Source organism: Pongo pygmaeus, chromosome 17, assembly GCF_028885625.2.
Source record: "Pongo pygmaeus isolate AG05252 chromosome 17, NHGRI_mPonPyg2-v2.0_pri, whole genome shotgun sequence".
Taxonomy (NCBI): domain Eukaryota; kingdom Metazoa; phylum Chordata; class Mammalia; order Primates; family Hominidae; genus Pongo; species Pongo pygmaeus.
This window is the reverse complement of record NC_072390.2, coordinates 35305019-35319925: the sequence shown is the minus strand read 5'-3', so window position 1 is coordinate 35319925 and position 14907 is coordinate 35305019. Positions and strand designations below refer to the sequence as shown.

The window sequence follows — 14907 nt, the reverse complement described above, 5'->3', positions numbered from 1 at the left end:
ATTATTTTTTTTTCTTTTTTTTTGCTGATTATTTTTATATGAATGTTAAATGATAAAGTCTTCTACATCATATCCCATTTAAGCTGCAATCCATTCCAGTCTTGCCTGGCTCTTGAGGGTATTGTTACTTCATACTTTTGTAATTGAGTACTAAATGTTAAATTGTATGGGAAAAGTGGCTTGGAATTTTTTTCTGCAATATTTGTATGGCCATTAAAGTTGATTTGTGTGATTGAAGCATGGAAGAGCAAATTATAGCACTTATTCATTTAGTTGTGTTCAATTGCTTGTTGCTGCATGCTGTTAGACAACTTTTAATAGTTTTTCTTTTGTTACAATTTAAGACTGACTGATAAATATATTCTTTTTCTCCTAGAGTCAAGAATTGAAGGTTGGCTTTCAGTACCAAATAGAGGAAATATCAAACGATATGGCTGGAAGAAACAGGTACCATATACCTAATTATTTTCTAACTGGTATTTTGTTCTATATTTTACTTTGGAGCATAGAACTTATATTAGCTACTTTTTTTTTACTAGAATTGATTTTACATTAATACAATATAATCTAGATATTAGTGGCAAATATTATGCTTATCACTTTAAACCAAGTTAATGTTGCTCTTGTAACTCTTCCCCATTTTTTCTTATTTCAGTATGTTGTGGTAAGCAGCAAAAAAATTTTGTTCTATAATGACGAACAAGATAAGGAGCAATCCAATCCATCTATGGTATTGGACATAGAGTAAGTTGCCTTTGATTGAATTTTAAAGGGGTTGAGAGCTAAGTTTTGATAATTATTTTTAGACTTAAAATGTATTTTATATTTTGTGTTACTTCAACACTGTTATCTACTTTTCTGTTTTTCTTAAGCATAAATGTTGACATTATATTAAATCTTCAGCAAAATGTGAGAAGGAAAAATGTATATACTTATTTCCTGTATTTGGAAGACAAATTTTTTATTTCAAGTGTTTAGTAGTTTGAGTTCAGAGAGCATTTCAAAAAGTATAGTCAGCTGTGTATCAGTGGGTTCCATATCCACAACTGTGGATAGAAAATATTTGAAAAAGGGCCGGGTGCAGTGACTCACACCTGTAACCCCAGCACTTTGGGAGGCCGAGGCAGGTGGATCACCTGAGGTCAGGAATTCAAGACCAGCCTGGCCAACATGGTGAAACCCCGTCTCTACTAAAAATACAAAAATTAGCTGGGCGTGGTGGCAGGCGCCTGTAGTCCCAGCTACTCAGAAGTCTGAGGCAGGAGAATCGCTTGAACCTGGGAGGCAGAGGTTGCAGTGAGCCGAGATTGCGCCACTGTACTCCAACCTGGGCCACAAGAGCGAAACTCTGTCACACACACACACACACACAAAAATATATATATATCATATATATATTATATATATATTTTTATATAATATATATATTTTTATATATATTTATATATATTTATATATATATTATATATATGAAAGAAAAATCTAACAATTAAAAATAATACAAATTTCTTTAAAAAATACAGTATAACAACTGTTTACGTCGTTTACACTGTATTATGTCTTATGAGTAATAAAGAGATGATTTTAAAGCATACAGGAGGATGTGCCTAGGTTATATGCAAATACTACACCATTTTATATAAGAGCCTTGAGCATACTTGGACTTCGATATTTTTGGAGTTCCTGGAATCAATTCACTGTGGATATAAAAGAACAACTGTGTAGGATTCTTTGGTCATTATTAAGGGGAAATATAAATATATCTGTTCTTTTGTAGTGATAGGTCAAAGAGGCCTATAATATAGTATTTTTTCTTCATTCTAAAATGTTTTCTTCAGTATTGCTGCTTATATTATCATAGATTATGTAGTATGTATAAAGATGAGTAAATTCCATCATTAAGGAGCTTACCGACTAGTAGGAGAAAAGGCAAAACATATGCAACAAAATATATATTCAAAGTCAAGTCTGGTAACTGCTTTTTAAAAGAAATATATATATAAAATAAAGTATTGTCATCCCTTTGGAATTAAGTATTTGTGGAGCTGGTTATAGTTAGAATGTAAAAAGAAGCAAGTTCTAGAGAATACTCATTTTATTTTCTATTTTTTTAATAAACAGCTTTAGTTATCAAAATTTAAATTATCAGCTTAAGTGAAATAATACATAAACACTAATATGAAAGATACTATCTTTCAACTAAGTTAAATACTTTTTAGATTGATGAGAGATTTCTTTCCTCTCTTTATTAAGGTATAATTTCCCACAATAAAGTTCATAGATCTTAAGTGTTCTCTTCAGTAACTTTTTACAGTTGTAAACACTCATATAATCACCACTCAATAAAAGATTAAAAAAAAAACGTATTTCTTTAGAAAACTCACTTGTGGCTGGGCACAGTGGTTATGCCTCTAATCCCAGCACTTTGGGAGACCAAGGTGGGCGGTTGGCCTGAGTTCAGTTTGAGACCAGCCTGGGTGACATAGCGAGACCCTGTCTCTGAAAAAAAGCATTTTTTTTTTTTTTTTTGATTTATAAAGAAAGCTCACTTGGGCCGAGTGTGGTGGCTTACACCTGTAATCCCAGCACTTTGGGAGGCTGAGGTGGGAGGATCATGAGGTCAGGAGTTCATTCGAGACCAGTCTGGCCAACATGGTGAAATGCTGTCTCTACTAAAAATACAAAAAATTAGCTGGGCATGGTGGCAGGTGCCTGTAACCCCAGCTACTCGGGAGGCTGAGGCAGGAGACTCGCTTGAACCCGGGAGGCGGAGGTTGCAGTGAGCCAAGATTGTGCCACTGCACTCCAGCCTGGGTGACAGAGTGAGACTCCATCTCAAAAAAAAAAAAAAGAAAAAAAAAAAAGAAAGCTCACTTGTGCCTCTTCCCATGATCTGATTTCTATTGCCAAGATTAGTTTTGCCTGTTCTAGAACTTCATATAAATGGAATTAAACAGTAATGTACACTTTTGTGCCTAGCATCTTTGACTCAGCCTGCACCTGTGGTGGTGTATGTATTGATTGTTCTTTGTATTGCTGAATAGTATAACATTGCATGAATTTGTTTATCCATTTTTGTGTTGATTGACATTTGGGTTGCTTCCAATTTGGGGCTATTGTAAATAAGACTTATGAGCATTCCTTTTTTTAACTTATGTTTTCATTTCTCATGGGTAAATACCTAGGAGTGGTATCCTGGGTTATAAAGTAGATCTGTGTTTAACTTTTTAAAAATCTACCAAACAATTCTCAAAAATTATTATGTCACACTATTTTATATTCACCAACAGTATGAGTTTCAGTTGCTCCACATCCTCACCAACATTTGGTGATATCAACCTTTGATTTTAGCTTTTCTAGTGGATGTTAAATGCTATCTCATTGTTATTTTAATTTGCATTCTCCTCATAACTAATAATACCAAGAATCTTTCATGTCATTATTAGCCATTGTATATCTTAAGTTTTTTCAAGTCTTTTGCCCATTTTTAAATTGGGTTGCTTATGTTTTTAAGATTGGTTTTTAAGAGTTCTATATATATTCTGAATAAGAATCCTATGTTAGAAATATGTAATGCAAATATTTCCCAATCTGTTGCTTACCTGTTGATTTTGTTAATGGTGTCTTTTAATGAGGATCAGTGTACCAATTTTTAAAATGTTTTCTGCCTTTTGTGGTCTGTGTTTGGTAAGAGGTAGTTGTTTAGGTCAGGTTGGCTTTTTTTCCCCCACATAGGTATCTGGTTGTTCCAACAGTATTTGTTTTTATATGTTGACCTTGAATCATTTAATCTTGCTTTGCACTTAACAGTTTTATACGGTTGTGGGGTTTTGGGATCAATTCCACAGGGCTTTTCTACATACAGTCAGCCCTCTGTATCCATGGGTTCTGCATCTGTATATTCATCCAACCATGGATTGAAAATGTAGTTAGGCCTATTGTGGTTGTATCTGTACTTAATATGTACAGATTTGTTTTCTTGTCATTATTCTCTAAACAATATAATATAATAACAATTTCCATAGCATTTACATTGTATTAAGTATTATCTAGAGACAATTTTAAATATACAGGAAGGTGTACTTAGGTTATATACAAATACTACACCATTTCTTATCTTTTCTTTTTTTCCTGTCTCTTCCCTTCTTCCCTCTCTTTCTCTTTCTCTTTCACTCTCTCTCTTCAAAATCCTCCGGGGTCTTGGGACCAATCTGCCACAGATACCATGAGACAACTGCATACAATCATGTCATCGCCAAATAAAGGGTTTTACTCCTTTCTTTCCAATCTGTATGCCTTTCTCACGTGTATAGATTCATATGACCACCACCACACTCAAAATACAGAACAATTCCATCACAAGCGTTCCTGTGCTACTCCTTTTGTAGTCAAAAGGCAGCTTCCTTCCTCCACCTCTCCTTAATCCATAGCAACATTAATCTGTTCTCCATCTCCATAATTTTGTCTCTTCAAGAGTGTTATATGAATGGCATCAAATAATGTGTAATCTTTTCTGATCAGCTTTTTTTCCCATTCAGTATAATTCCCTTAAGATCAATCCAAGTATAATTTGTTTTTTTCTTGTTGAGTAGTATTCCATAGTATAGATGTATCACAGTTTGCTTACCCATTTATTTGGGTTGTTTCCAGGTTTTGGTTATTATGAATAAAGCTCCTATGAACATCGATGTGCAGGTTTTTTTAAATAGATATAAAATGTTATATGAATTTTTGTTTCTTGAAATTAAAGGCCCAACAGTGCAGTTTGCTGGGTTATATGGTAAGCATATGTTTAGTTTTCTAAGAAATTGCCATACTCTTTTTCCAGAGTGGCTCTGTAATTTTATGTTTCCATCAGCAGTATATGAGTGATTTACTTTCTCTGCATTCTCACCAGCATTTGGTGTTACTACTGTTTTTATTTTTTTTTAACTCTGACAGATGTGTAGTGACACTCATTGTGGTTTTAATTTGCATTTCTCTAATGACTGATGATGTTGAATATCTTTTTATGTGCTTATTTACCACCTATATGTCCTCTTTAGTGAAATGTCTTTTACAATAAATGAGTTTTTGTAAATGGCCTATATTTATTTTTATTTTAGTAAACTGTTTCACGTTAGACCTGTAACCCAAGGAGATGTGTATAGAGCTGAAACTGAAGAAATTCCTAAAATATTCCAGGTAAAAATCTGAAGTTATAATTTTAAAGAATCTAAGTCCTAAGCATTTTTGTGAAGTAAATGGAAAATATACCAAATTTTTAAAATCTTTTCCTTTCACCATTCCTGAATGTAGATACTATATGCAAATGAAGGTGAATGTAGAAAAGATGTAGAGATGGAACCAGTACAACAAGCTGAAAAAACTAATTTCCAAAATCACAAAGGCCATGAGTTTATTCCTACACTCTACCACTTTCCTGCCAATTGTGATGCCTGTGCCAAACCTCTCTGGCATGTTTTTAAGCCACCCCCTGCCCTAGAGTGTCGAAGATGCCATGTTAAGTGCCACAGAGATCACTTAGATAAGAAAGAGGACTTAATTTGTCCATGTAAAGGTAAGGCATGGTAATTATTGTTACAACTTAAACTTAGTTTTAAGTCTCAATGAACTAACTTATGTGTAGTGATTTCTATACCAAGTTGAAAAGAGATTATAAAAAGTAGTATTTTGACACTGGTGGGGCAATATGCAGCTATTTACAGATTTAGCTTTTTAAAATGTTTTTATTTATTTTTATTGATTGATTGATTGATTGAGATGGATTCTCACTCTGTCTCGCCCAGGCTGGAGTGCAGTGGCATGATCTCAGCTCACTGCAGCCTCTGCCTCCCAAGTTCAAGTGATTCTCCTATCTCAGCCTCCTGAGTAGCTGGGACTATAGGCGTGTGCCACCACACCCGGCTAATTTTGTATTTTTAGTAGAGAGGGAGTTCCACCATGTTGTCCAGGCTGGTTTCGAACTCCTGACATCAGGTGATCCACCCACCTCGACCTCCCAAAGTGCTGGGATTACAGGTGTGAGCCATTGCACGCCCGGCCAACAATGTTTTTAAAGAGAATCACCCCCTTGTAAACAAACAAAAACAAACAAACATGCTGCTAAGAAATTATTCCAAGTTGGAGAGAAGAGCAACAGGTAAGTTCCACTCTATTCCTCCCTTGAGTTTTTCCTCTTCTTTTTGTCTGGCATTCACTGCCTGGATCAGCATGCATGCTGTATCATAGAATATCTTCTAGTTTTCAGAGGTAGCTTGAGGGAAAGAATACAGACCATAGCTGTTTTCAGATAAGAAACTTATGTTCTTTAAATACATTTATTTGTTTTACATTTTTTTATATTTCTGATTTTACTTTATTAGTTTGACTAATTTTTTTTTTAATTTCAGCCTTATTTAACTTAAGGAGAATGAGATATTGTTCATGCTTAATTAAGCATATTAAAACTTTTAAAACCTTAAGAACTTGAAAAACTATGCATTTGATAGGTTGGATTTTAAAAAACTATATGGCTTTAATTATGCTTTTTTTTCCCTCCTTAACATAGTAAGTTATGATGTAACATCAGCAAGAGATATGCTGCTGTTAGCATGTTCTCAGGATGAACAAAAAAAATGGGTAACTCATTTAGTAAAGAAAATCCCTAAGAATCCACCATCTGGTTTTGTTCGTGCTTCCCCTCGAACGCTTTCTACAAGATCCACTGCAAATCAGTCTTTCCGGAAAGTGGTCAAAAATACATCTGGAAAAACTAGGTAAGGATTTGAAATGCTAACTTTTTAACAATGTGAAAATGATTGGATAACAGCTATTAAAATCAGAAATCTAATTGTGCTTTTCACCACAGAGGGCATCATTTTTAGGTCTTTGTATGTGAATTGTAGTGACTTTATAAATTAGTTTAACTTATTCTTGTTAGAGTTTAATAATAATAATACATGCAATATTATTTTTATTTAGTTCTGTGTCTAATTTTATTGTCATAAGTTGCTGTACATGGCATAGTTTTAACCCTTAATGCTTTAACCAACTTGTTAATTTTTTTAATGCAGAAATTCATATAAAACCTTTAATCATCTTTTCTATTTTTTAACTGTGTTGGCATAGTTTTTCTACAAAAACCAAAATTGTTTTTCCCTTTTTTGTTAACTTCCCATACTATCCCAACATACAAAATTATTTGGTATTATCAGTGACTATGTTTTTTTAATTATTATACTTTAAGTTCTGGGGTACATGTGCAGAACATGCAGGTTTGTTACATGAGTATACACATGCCATGGTAGTTTGCTGCACCCATCAACCCATCATCTACATTAGGTATTTCTCCTAATGCTATCCCCCCACCCCCAGACAGGCTCTGGTGTGTGACGTTCCCCTCCCTGTGTCCATGTTTTCTCATTGTTCAACTCCCACTTACGAGTGAGAACCTGTGGTGTTTGGTTTTCTATTCCTATGTTAGTTTGCTGAGAATGATGGTTTCCAGCCTCATCCATGTCCCTTCAAAGGACATGAACTCATCCCCACCATTTTTTTTTGTTTTTGTTTTTTGAGACAGAGTCTCACTCTGTCACCCAGGCTGGAGTGCAGTGGCGGCGCTATCTCAGCTCACTGCAACCTCCACCTCCCAAGTTCAAGCAATTCTCCAGCCTCAGCATCCCAAGTAGCGGGGATTACAGACGCATGCCACCACGCCTGGCTAATTTTTGTATTTTTAGTAGAAAGAGGGTTTCATCATGTTGGCCAGGCTGGTCTCAAACTCCTGACCTCAAGTGATCTGCCTGCCCCAGCCTCCCAAAGTGCTGGGATTATAGGCATGAGCCACTGTGCCTGACTGTTTAACTATTTTTGATGGACTTTTTTCCAAAAATATGTTTTATGCCATGATAAACAATTATAAGGCATAACCATTCATTCATTCATTCATTCATTCATTTTGAGACAGTCTCACTCTGTCACCCAGGCCAGAGTGCAGTGGCGCAATCTCAGCTCACTGCAACCTCTGCCTCCCAGGTTCAAGCTATTCTCCCACCTCAGCCTCCTGAGTAGCTGGAATTACAGGCACACGCCACCACGCCCTACTAATTTTTGTATTTTTAGTAGAGATGGAGTTTCAACATGTTGGCCAGGCTGGTCTTGAACTCCTGACCTCAGGTGATGCACCTTCCTGGGCCTCCCAAAGTGCTGCGATTACAGGCAGGAGCCACCGCACCTGGCAGTTAACTCTTTCTTGGAGAGAAATTATGAAATCTTATCTCATTAAGTTCTCATTTTACACATTAGTAAATAAGGCTCAGAGAAATTAAGCAGTTTGCTCAATCACACAGCCAATGGATTGGAAATCATTTCTGTCCAATTCTAAAGCCTATGTTGTCCAATTCCAAAGCCTCTATTCTACCACATACCACCTTCCCTAGAGTGTACTCCCTAGATTAATAGGGCCACTTGAATCTAGAAGCTGAGACTTAACACTGATTTGCCTCGCTGCCAATGTCACCCACATCTTCCAAGCAGGCTTAAAGCCATCTTGAATTCATCCCTTTTGTTCATTCCCTATTGTCAGTAACCAGGACTAATTCTTTGAAATGACTTATATCCTTTCCTATCTCAGCCACCATACTATGCCAGGTATTATCACCTCACTGCTAACTTAATTCTGTAGAATGCTATGTCAGCCTTCTCCTGAGCATAGGGTGTAAACTGGATCTAAAATGATTTGAAATGGGGTTATAGCTGAGTAAGAAAATGTGTAGAAACAAAGAGGAGAGAATACTAAGTATATTTTTCCTACTCCTTGTTTTCCAAATTTTGTGTAATTGTTAATTATTGTATGTAAAGATAATGTATATTTACCTTTCCTCCTAATGTTTGTTTCTTGTATTTTTAAACTGAGTGCATTTCTTAAATTAGTTTTTCTCCCCCCCACCCCAACAGTTAACCATGTGACTGAGTGCCTTGTGGAATCGTGTGGGATGCTACCTGATAAACCAGGCTTCTTTAACCATGCAGAGCAGACAGGCTGTTTCTTTGACACAAATATCACAGGCTTCAGGGTTAAGATTGCTGTTATTCTGTCCTTGCTTTGGCACAACACACTGAGGGTTTTTTTTATTGCGGGTTTGCCTACAGGTAGATTAGATTAATTATTACTATGTAATGCAAGTACAGTTGGGGGAAAGCTTAGGTAGATATATTTTTTTTAAAAGGTGCTGCCTTTTTGGATTTATAAGAAAATGCCTGTCAGTCGTGATAGAACAGAGTTTTCCTCATATGAGTAAGAGGAAGGGACTTTCACTTTCAAGTGGAACGGCCATCACTATCAAGATCAGCTCATGGAAGGAGTAAAGAAAATATCTCAAAATGAGACAAACTGAAGTTTTGTTTTGTTTTTTTAATGACTTAAGTTTTTGTGCTCTTGCAAGACTATACAAAACTATTTTAAGAAAGCAGTGATATCACTTGAACTTCAGTGCCCTCACTGTAGAATTTAAAAGCCTTACTGTTGATTGCCCAAGGTGGACTTGATGGAGAAAGTAAATATCTTTCATTATGCTTTACAAAATACTGTATATGTTTCAGCAAGTTTGGGGAATGGGAGAGGACAAAAAAAAATTACATTTAATCTATGCATTTTTGCCAAGCCATATTGAGTTATTTTACTACTAGAGACATTAGGAAACTAACTGTACAAAAGAACCAAGTTTAAAAGCATTTTGTGGGGTACATCATTTTCTGTAATTGTATAATGTATTTCTTTGTGGTTTTAAATGATAAAGACATTAAGTTAACAAACATATAAGAAATGTATGCACTGTTTGAAATGTAAATTATTCTTAGAACACTTTCAATGGGGGTTGCATTGTCCTTTTAGTGCCTTAATTTGAGATAATTATTTTACTGCCATGAGTAAGTATAGAAATTTCAAAAAATGTATTTTCAAAAAATTATGTGTGTCAGTGAGTTTTTCATTGATAATTGGTTTAATTTAAAATATTTAGAGGTTTGTTGGACTTTCATAAACTGAGTACAATCTTTGCATCAAACTACCTGCTACAATAATGACTTTATAAAACTGCAAAAAATGTAGAAGGTCGCACCAATATAAAAAGGAAATATGGCAATACATCCATGATGTTTTCCAGTTAACATAGGAATTACCAGATAAATACTGTTAAACTCTTGTCCAGTAACAAGAGTTGATTCATATGGACAGTATGATTTATTGTTTATTTTTTTAACCAAATACCTCCTCAGTAATTTATAATGGCTTTGCAGTAATGTGTATCAGATAAGAAGCACTGGAAAACCGATCGTCTCTAGGATGATATGCATGTTTCAAGTGGTATTGAAAGCCGCACTGATGGATATGTAATAATAAACATATCTGTTATTAATATACTAATGACTCTGTGCTCATTTAATGAGAAATAAAAGTAATTTATGGATGGATATCTTTAATTTTGACTGCAATGTGTTTTCTCATGGCTGAAATGAATGGAAAACATACTTCAAATTAGTCTCTGACTGTATATAAATGTTTGTGAAATTCCATGGTTAGATTAAAGTATATTTTTAAAAGATAAAACGTGGTCTTGGGCTCTAAAACAAGAGTGGGAATAGTTCACATGAAAAGCTGGCTAAAGTGTGTTGGAAAACAATTCTCCATGGGTCTCTTGCATTTCTGCACATCAGGGAAGCAGAGGCTCTGACAACCTTTCTTTTGACTATCTTTTCCAAGGATATTTATGTAGTGAACAGCCTTGGAAGATAGAGTGTCTCCCTTGAGAGGATGTCAGGTTCTTTTACTGTCCAGTATAATAAAGATAATGTCTCCCACCTATGATGCAAACCCAGTGTGTGCTCAGCACCCACCTGGGCCACTCTGCATTGCCTACATGGGACTTGGAGGGCAAAGGGAACTGATGGAACATGAAACTTATGCTGCTTTTGCTGTGCTGTGAATGAAGTCATCCGACTCTGACCCAGGGGTCTCATCTCTTTTGTCAGGATCCATGAAACTGTGACTGGAAGCATGCAAATAGGATAAAATCTCAGCACAGTTCCTGACAGTGTCCTTACTACCTTCTCAGACTCATCACCATTACCTAATATTTTAAGGTCCAGTTGCAGAGAACAGAGTTAATTCTAATTTAGTTTAAGCAAGAGAAGACTTTTTAAATGACATACTAATCTGAACTTAGAATTGTTGAGAACTGAGAGAGCTTTGAGAAATCATTCCCAATGCCACATTACAGAACCGGGTCAACCAGGAGAGCTGCTTCCTCTTCTAAGTTCAGGAAACCACTCACTCCCAAGTATACCAATATTGAGAGGGTCCAGATAGTGCCATAATTAGGAATCCACACTACCACTGCTGGTTCTCTGCAACACTTGTCAGGCTTGCTACAGTCTACCTCCAGTTAGATGTTTTGTACCATTCCTCTTGCCACTTAAGAACCTCATGTCTGCACACTGCCTCAGAAAAGGCGCTTCCATGACCCTGCTTGCTGGCATTTAGCACAGCCTGCATCTCACGCCTGCCTTCTCTAGGTGCATCTACGTGGCCAAAATTAAATCACATCCAGACCCCTAGCTGCAAGAAAGTCTGAGAAATACAGCTTCTAGCTTTCTCTCTAATTTGTTACAGGAGGACACACTAGGAGTGTGGAATGAAGGTTCAGCATTGAGTTAGCCCATGCACCCACACCTGTAAGCTTCTCTGAGACCAGGGACTCCAGCTTTGGGCAACAAAGAAAACATAGCCGCTGTCATTATTCACAGGTTCACTCTGATCACCTGTCATTTGGGGTTTCAGCTTAAATTAACCTGTTCACCCTTCATTTAAAGTAAAAAAAAGAAGTAAAAGAACTTAAATGACAAACTCATAGTTACTTGAGTTTGTAATTCATAGTTAACTTTCACAGTTCTATAATCAATCTGGAATTCATTTGTGAGGTAAAGATCAAGAAGTATTTCTCCCATATGGATATTCAGTTGATACTGCAGTATTCATTGAAAAGACTTCTTTCCTGCATCGTGATTCAGGTGAACAATCCATTGGTGTATTTCTCTTATCCTTGCCAGTATCACACTTTTAGTTACTGTAGCTTTATAATAAGATTTTATATCTGTAGTAGAAGTCCAACTTTGTAATCCCTCCAAATTGGCTCGGCTATTCTTGGCCTTTTGCAATTCCATATAATTTTTTTTTTTTTTTTTTTTGAAACGAAGTTTCGCTCTTGTTGCCCAGGCTGGAGAGCAGTGGCGCAATCTCGGCTCACTGCAACCTCCGCCTCCCAGGTTCAAGTGATCGTCCTGCCTCAGCCTCCCGAGTAGCTGGGATTACAGGTGCCCACCACCATGCCCAGCTAATTTTTGTATTTTTAGTAGAGACGGGGTTTCACCATGTTGGCCAGCCTGGTCTTGAACTACTGACCTCAGGTGATCCACCCGCCCTGGCCTCCCAAAGTGCTGGGATTACAGGCATAAGCCACCACGCCTGGCTGCATTCCCATATAAATTTAAAAACAATCTACTGAAAGATGTATAAGACCTCCACCAAGAAAACTGTAAGACATTTGGAGAAGTTTAAAAAGACCTAAATAAACGGAAATGGTTTTTTTTTAATAAATGATTTTTAAAGTTGATCATTAGGTTAATAAATAGTCATATAATGACAATCTGATGAGATTATGTTGCCCAGGGTGGTCTCTAACTCCTAACCTCAAGCAGTTTTACTCTCTCATTACAGGTGTACGCCACCGTGCCTGGCCTGACACTTGGAAATCTTAATCACAATTATTCTTTGTTTTTATAATGTTTACTGTTCAAATCAATTTCTGGTTGGATAGTATGTATATATAAAGCCATGCTCAATGGCCTAAATATATTTACTGCCAAATCTTTTGTGCTTTTAGTGTTTTTTTCTGGACAAGATCTATGCTTATTGCAATAAATTAAATGCAAAAAATATTCTAGTAGAAAGTCAGTCTGCACTTCCTAAACCCCACCCCACCCCACCAATTCCTTCATAACTGTTATTAACAGTTAGCTGTGTTTTCTAATGGATTATCTCCAAAGTATATGTAACTCAGATTTTTGTGAGGTAGGAAAAGAATAACATTAATTACACTTTACATATTGAAAGTCTAACATACAAAGAGATTAAATATCTCCTTTCTTTTGCCAAATGTTAATGAATTGTCTTATGAGAATTAAGATATGATACTTTCTCCCAACCTATACTGTTTCCCATAAAGTATTTGAGATGTTGGAGATTCAAGGGAAAAAATATAAATGCTTAGAAATAAATTGTATAATTCAAAGATTGTGAATAAAGTGACACTTATATGTTAATCCTATAAATAGGTTTCTTGTACCATGTAGGATGGTTTGGCTATTAAATTGAATTAAGTAGTTCATTTGCCTGGATAACTGTGAGTGTAGAATCTAACTTTCACTTGGACTAGTTGTTTAAGAACATCTACAACCGGCTGGGCACGGTGGCTCACGCCTGTAATCCCAGCACTTTGGGAGGCCGAGGTGGGCAGATCACCAGGTCAGGAGATTGAGACCACCCTGGCTAACATGGTGAAACCCCATTTTTACTAAAAATACAAAAACAAAATTAGCCAGGCAGGGTGGCGGGCGCCTGTAGTCCCAACTACTCGGGAGGCTGAGGCAGGAGAATGGCGTGAACCCACAAGGCGGAGCTTGCAGTGAGCCGAGATCACACCACTGCACTCCATTCTGGGCGACAGAGCGAGACTCCGTCTAAATAAATAAAGTCTACAACCAAATAACGTGGCAGAAATATAATATGGGCCCAGCTGGGTAAAAGGAAATATTTTGGATCTTCCTTCTACTTAGGCTGAATGGATGTTTCTGGTTTGTTTTGTTTTGTTTTGAGATGGAGTCTTGCTCTTGTTGCCAGGCTGGAGTGCAGTGGTGCGATCTCGGCTCATTACAACCTCCACCTCCCGGGTTCAAGCAGTTCTCCTGCCTCAGCCTCCCAAGTAGCTGGGATTACAGGCGCCTGCCACTATGCCCAGCTAATTTTTGTATTTTTAGTAGAGACGGAGTTTCCCCATGTTGGCCAGGCTGGTCTCGAACTCCTGACCTTGTGATCCACCCACCTCAGCCTCCCAAAGTGCTGAGATTATAGGCATGAGCCACCGTGCCCAGCCTGAATGGATGTTTCTTAGATTTACTCACTCTTGGCCAAGGTTTCTTTAGTTCTGGTTGATGTAAGTTCTGTGCTATGTGCAACATATTTGCTAACTCTGCTCAGGCCTAATTCTCATTCAAAATATGTCAGTTAATCACAAGAGGGGCCATCTAAGAGTAGGCATAAAGGAGGTCAAAACTAGAAAAGAAAAAAAAAAATGTTTCCACTACATTATTACCTCAAGATCTTGAAATTAAGATGTTTCAACGTTAAAACGTAACTTTCACCTTTACAAAAAGTATCCTATTCTCAACTTTACAAGGTATTACCAACTATAGGTATTAACATCCCTACTTTATGATGGGACAATTTTATATGTTTAAGCCAGGCACAGTGGCTCACGCCTGTTATCTCAGCACTTTGGGAGGCCAAGGTCAGTGGTCACTTAGGTAGCTCAAGACCAGCCATGGGCAACATGGCAAAACTCTGTTTCTCCCAAAATATAAAAAAGTAGCAAGGTGTGGTGGCATGCACCTGTGGTCTCAGCTACTTGGGAGGCTGAGGTGGGAGGATTGCTGGAGCCCAGGAAGTTGAGGCTGCAGTGAGCCGTGATTGTGCCACTGCACTCCAGCCCGGGTGACAGACTGTCTCAATAAATAAATAAATAAATAAATAAATAAATAAATAAAATATATTCTGTTCTAGGGCACACAGCTATAAACCTCAATTTGCTAGAT

The 14907-nt window shown here is 36.8% G+C and overlaps 1 protein-coding gene across 2 annotated transcripts in view; it reads left to right on the top strand.

Annotated features, from left to right (window-relative positions):
• ROCK1 (Rho associated coiled-coil containing protein kinase 1) overlaps positions 1-10461 on the top strand; it is a 166351-nt gene extending 155890 nt beyond the window's left edge. For both annotated transcript variants that reach the window (XM_054460337.2, XM_054460335.2), the window contains exons 28-33: positions 377-447; positions 656-744; positions 5106-5184; positions 5299-5560; positions 6551-6758; positions 8938-10461. In XM_054460337.2, coding sequence (XP_054316312.1) covers positions 377-447; positions 656-744; positions 5106-5184; positions 5299-5560; positions 6551-6758; positions 8938-8941 — 713 coding nt within the window. In that variant the 3' untranslated portion in view covers positions 8942-10461. The remainder of the gene's footprint in view (positions 1-376; positions 448-655; positions 745-5105; positions 5185-5298; positions 5561-6550; positions 6759-8937) is intronic.
• The last annotated feature ends 4446 nt before the right edge of the window (positions 10462-14907 follow it).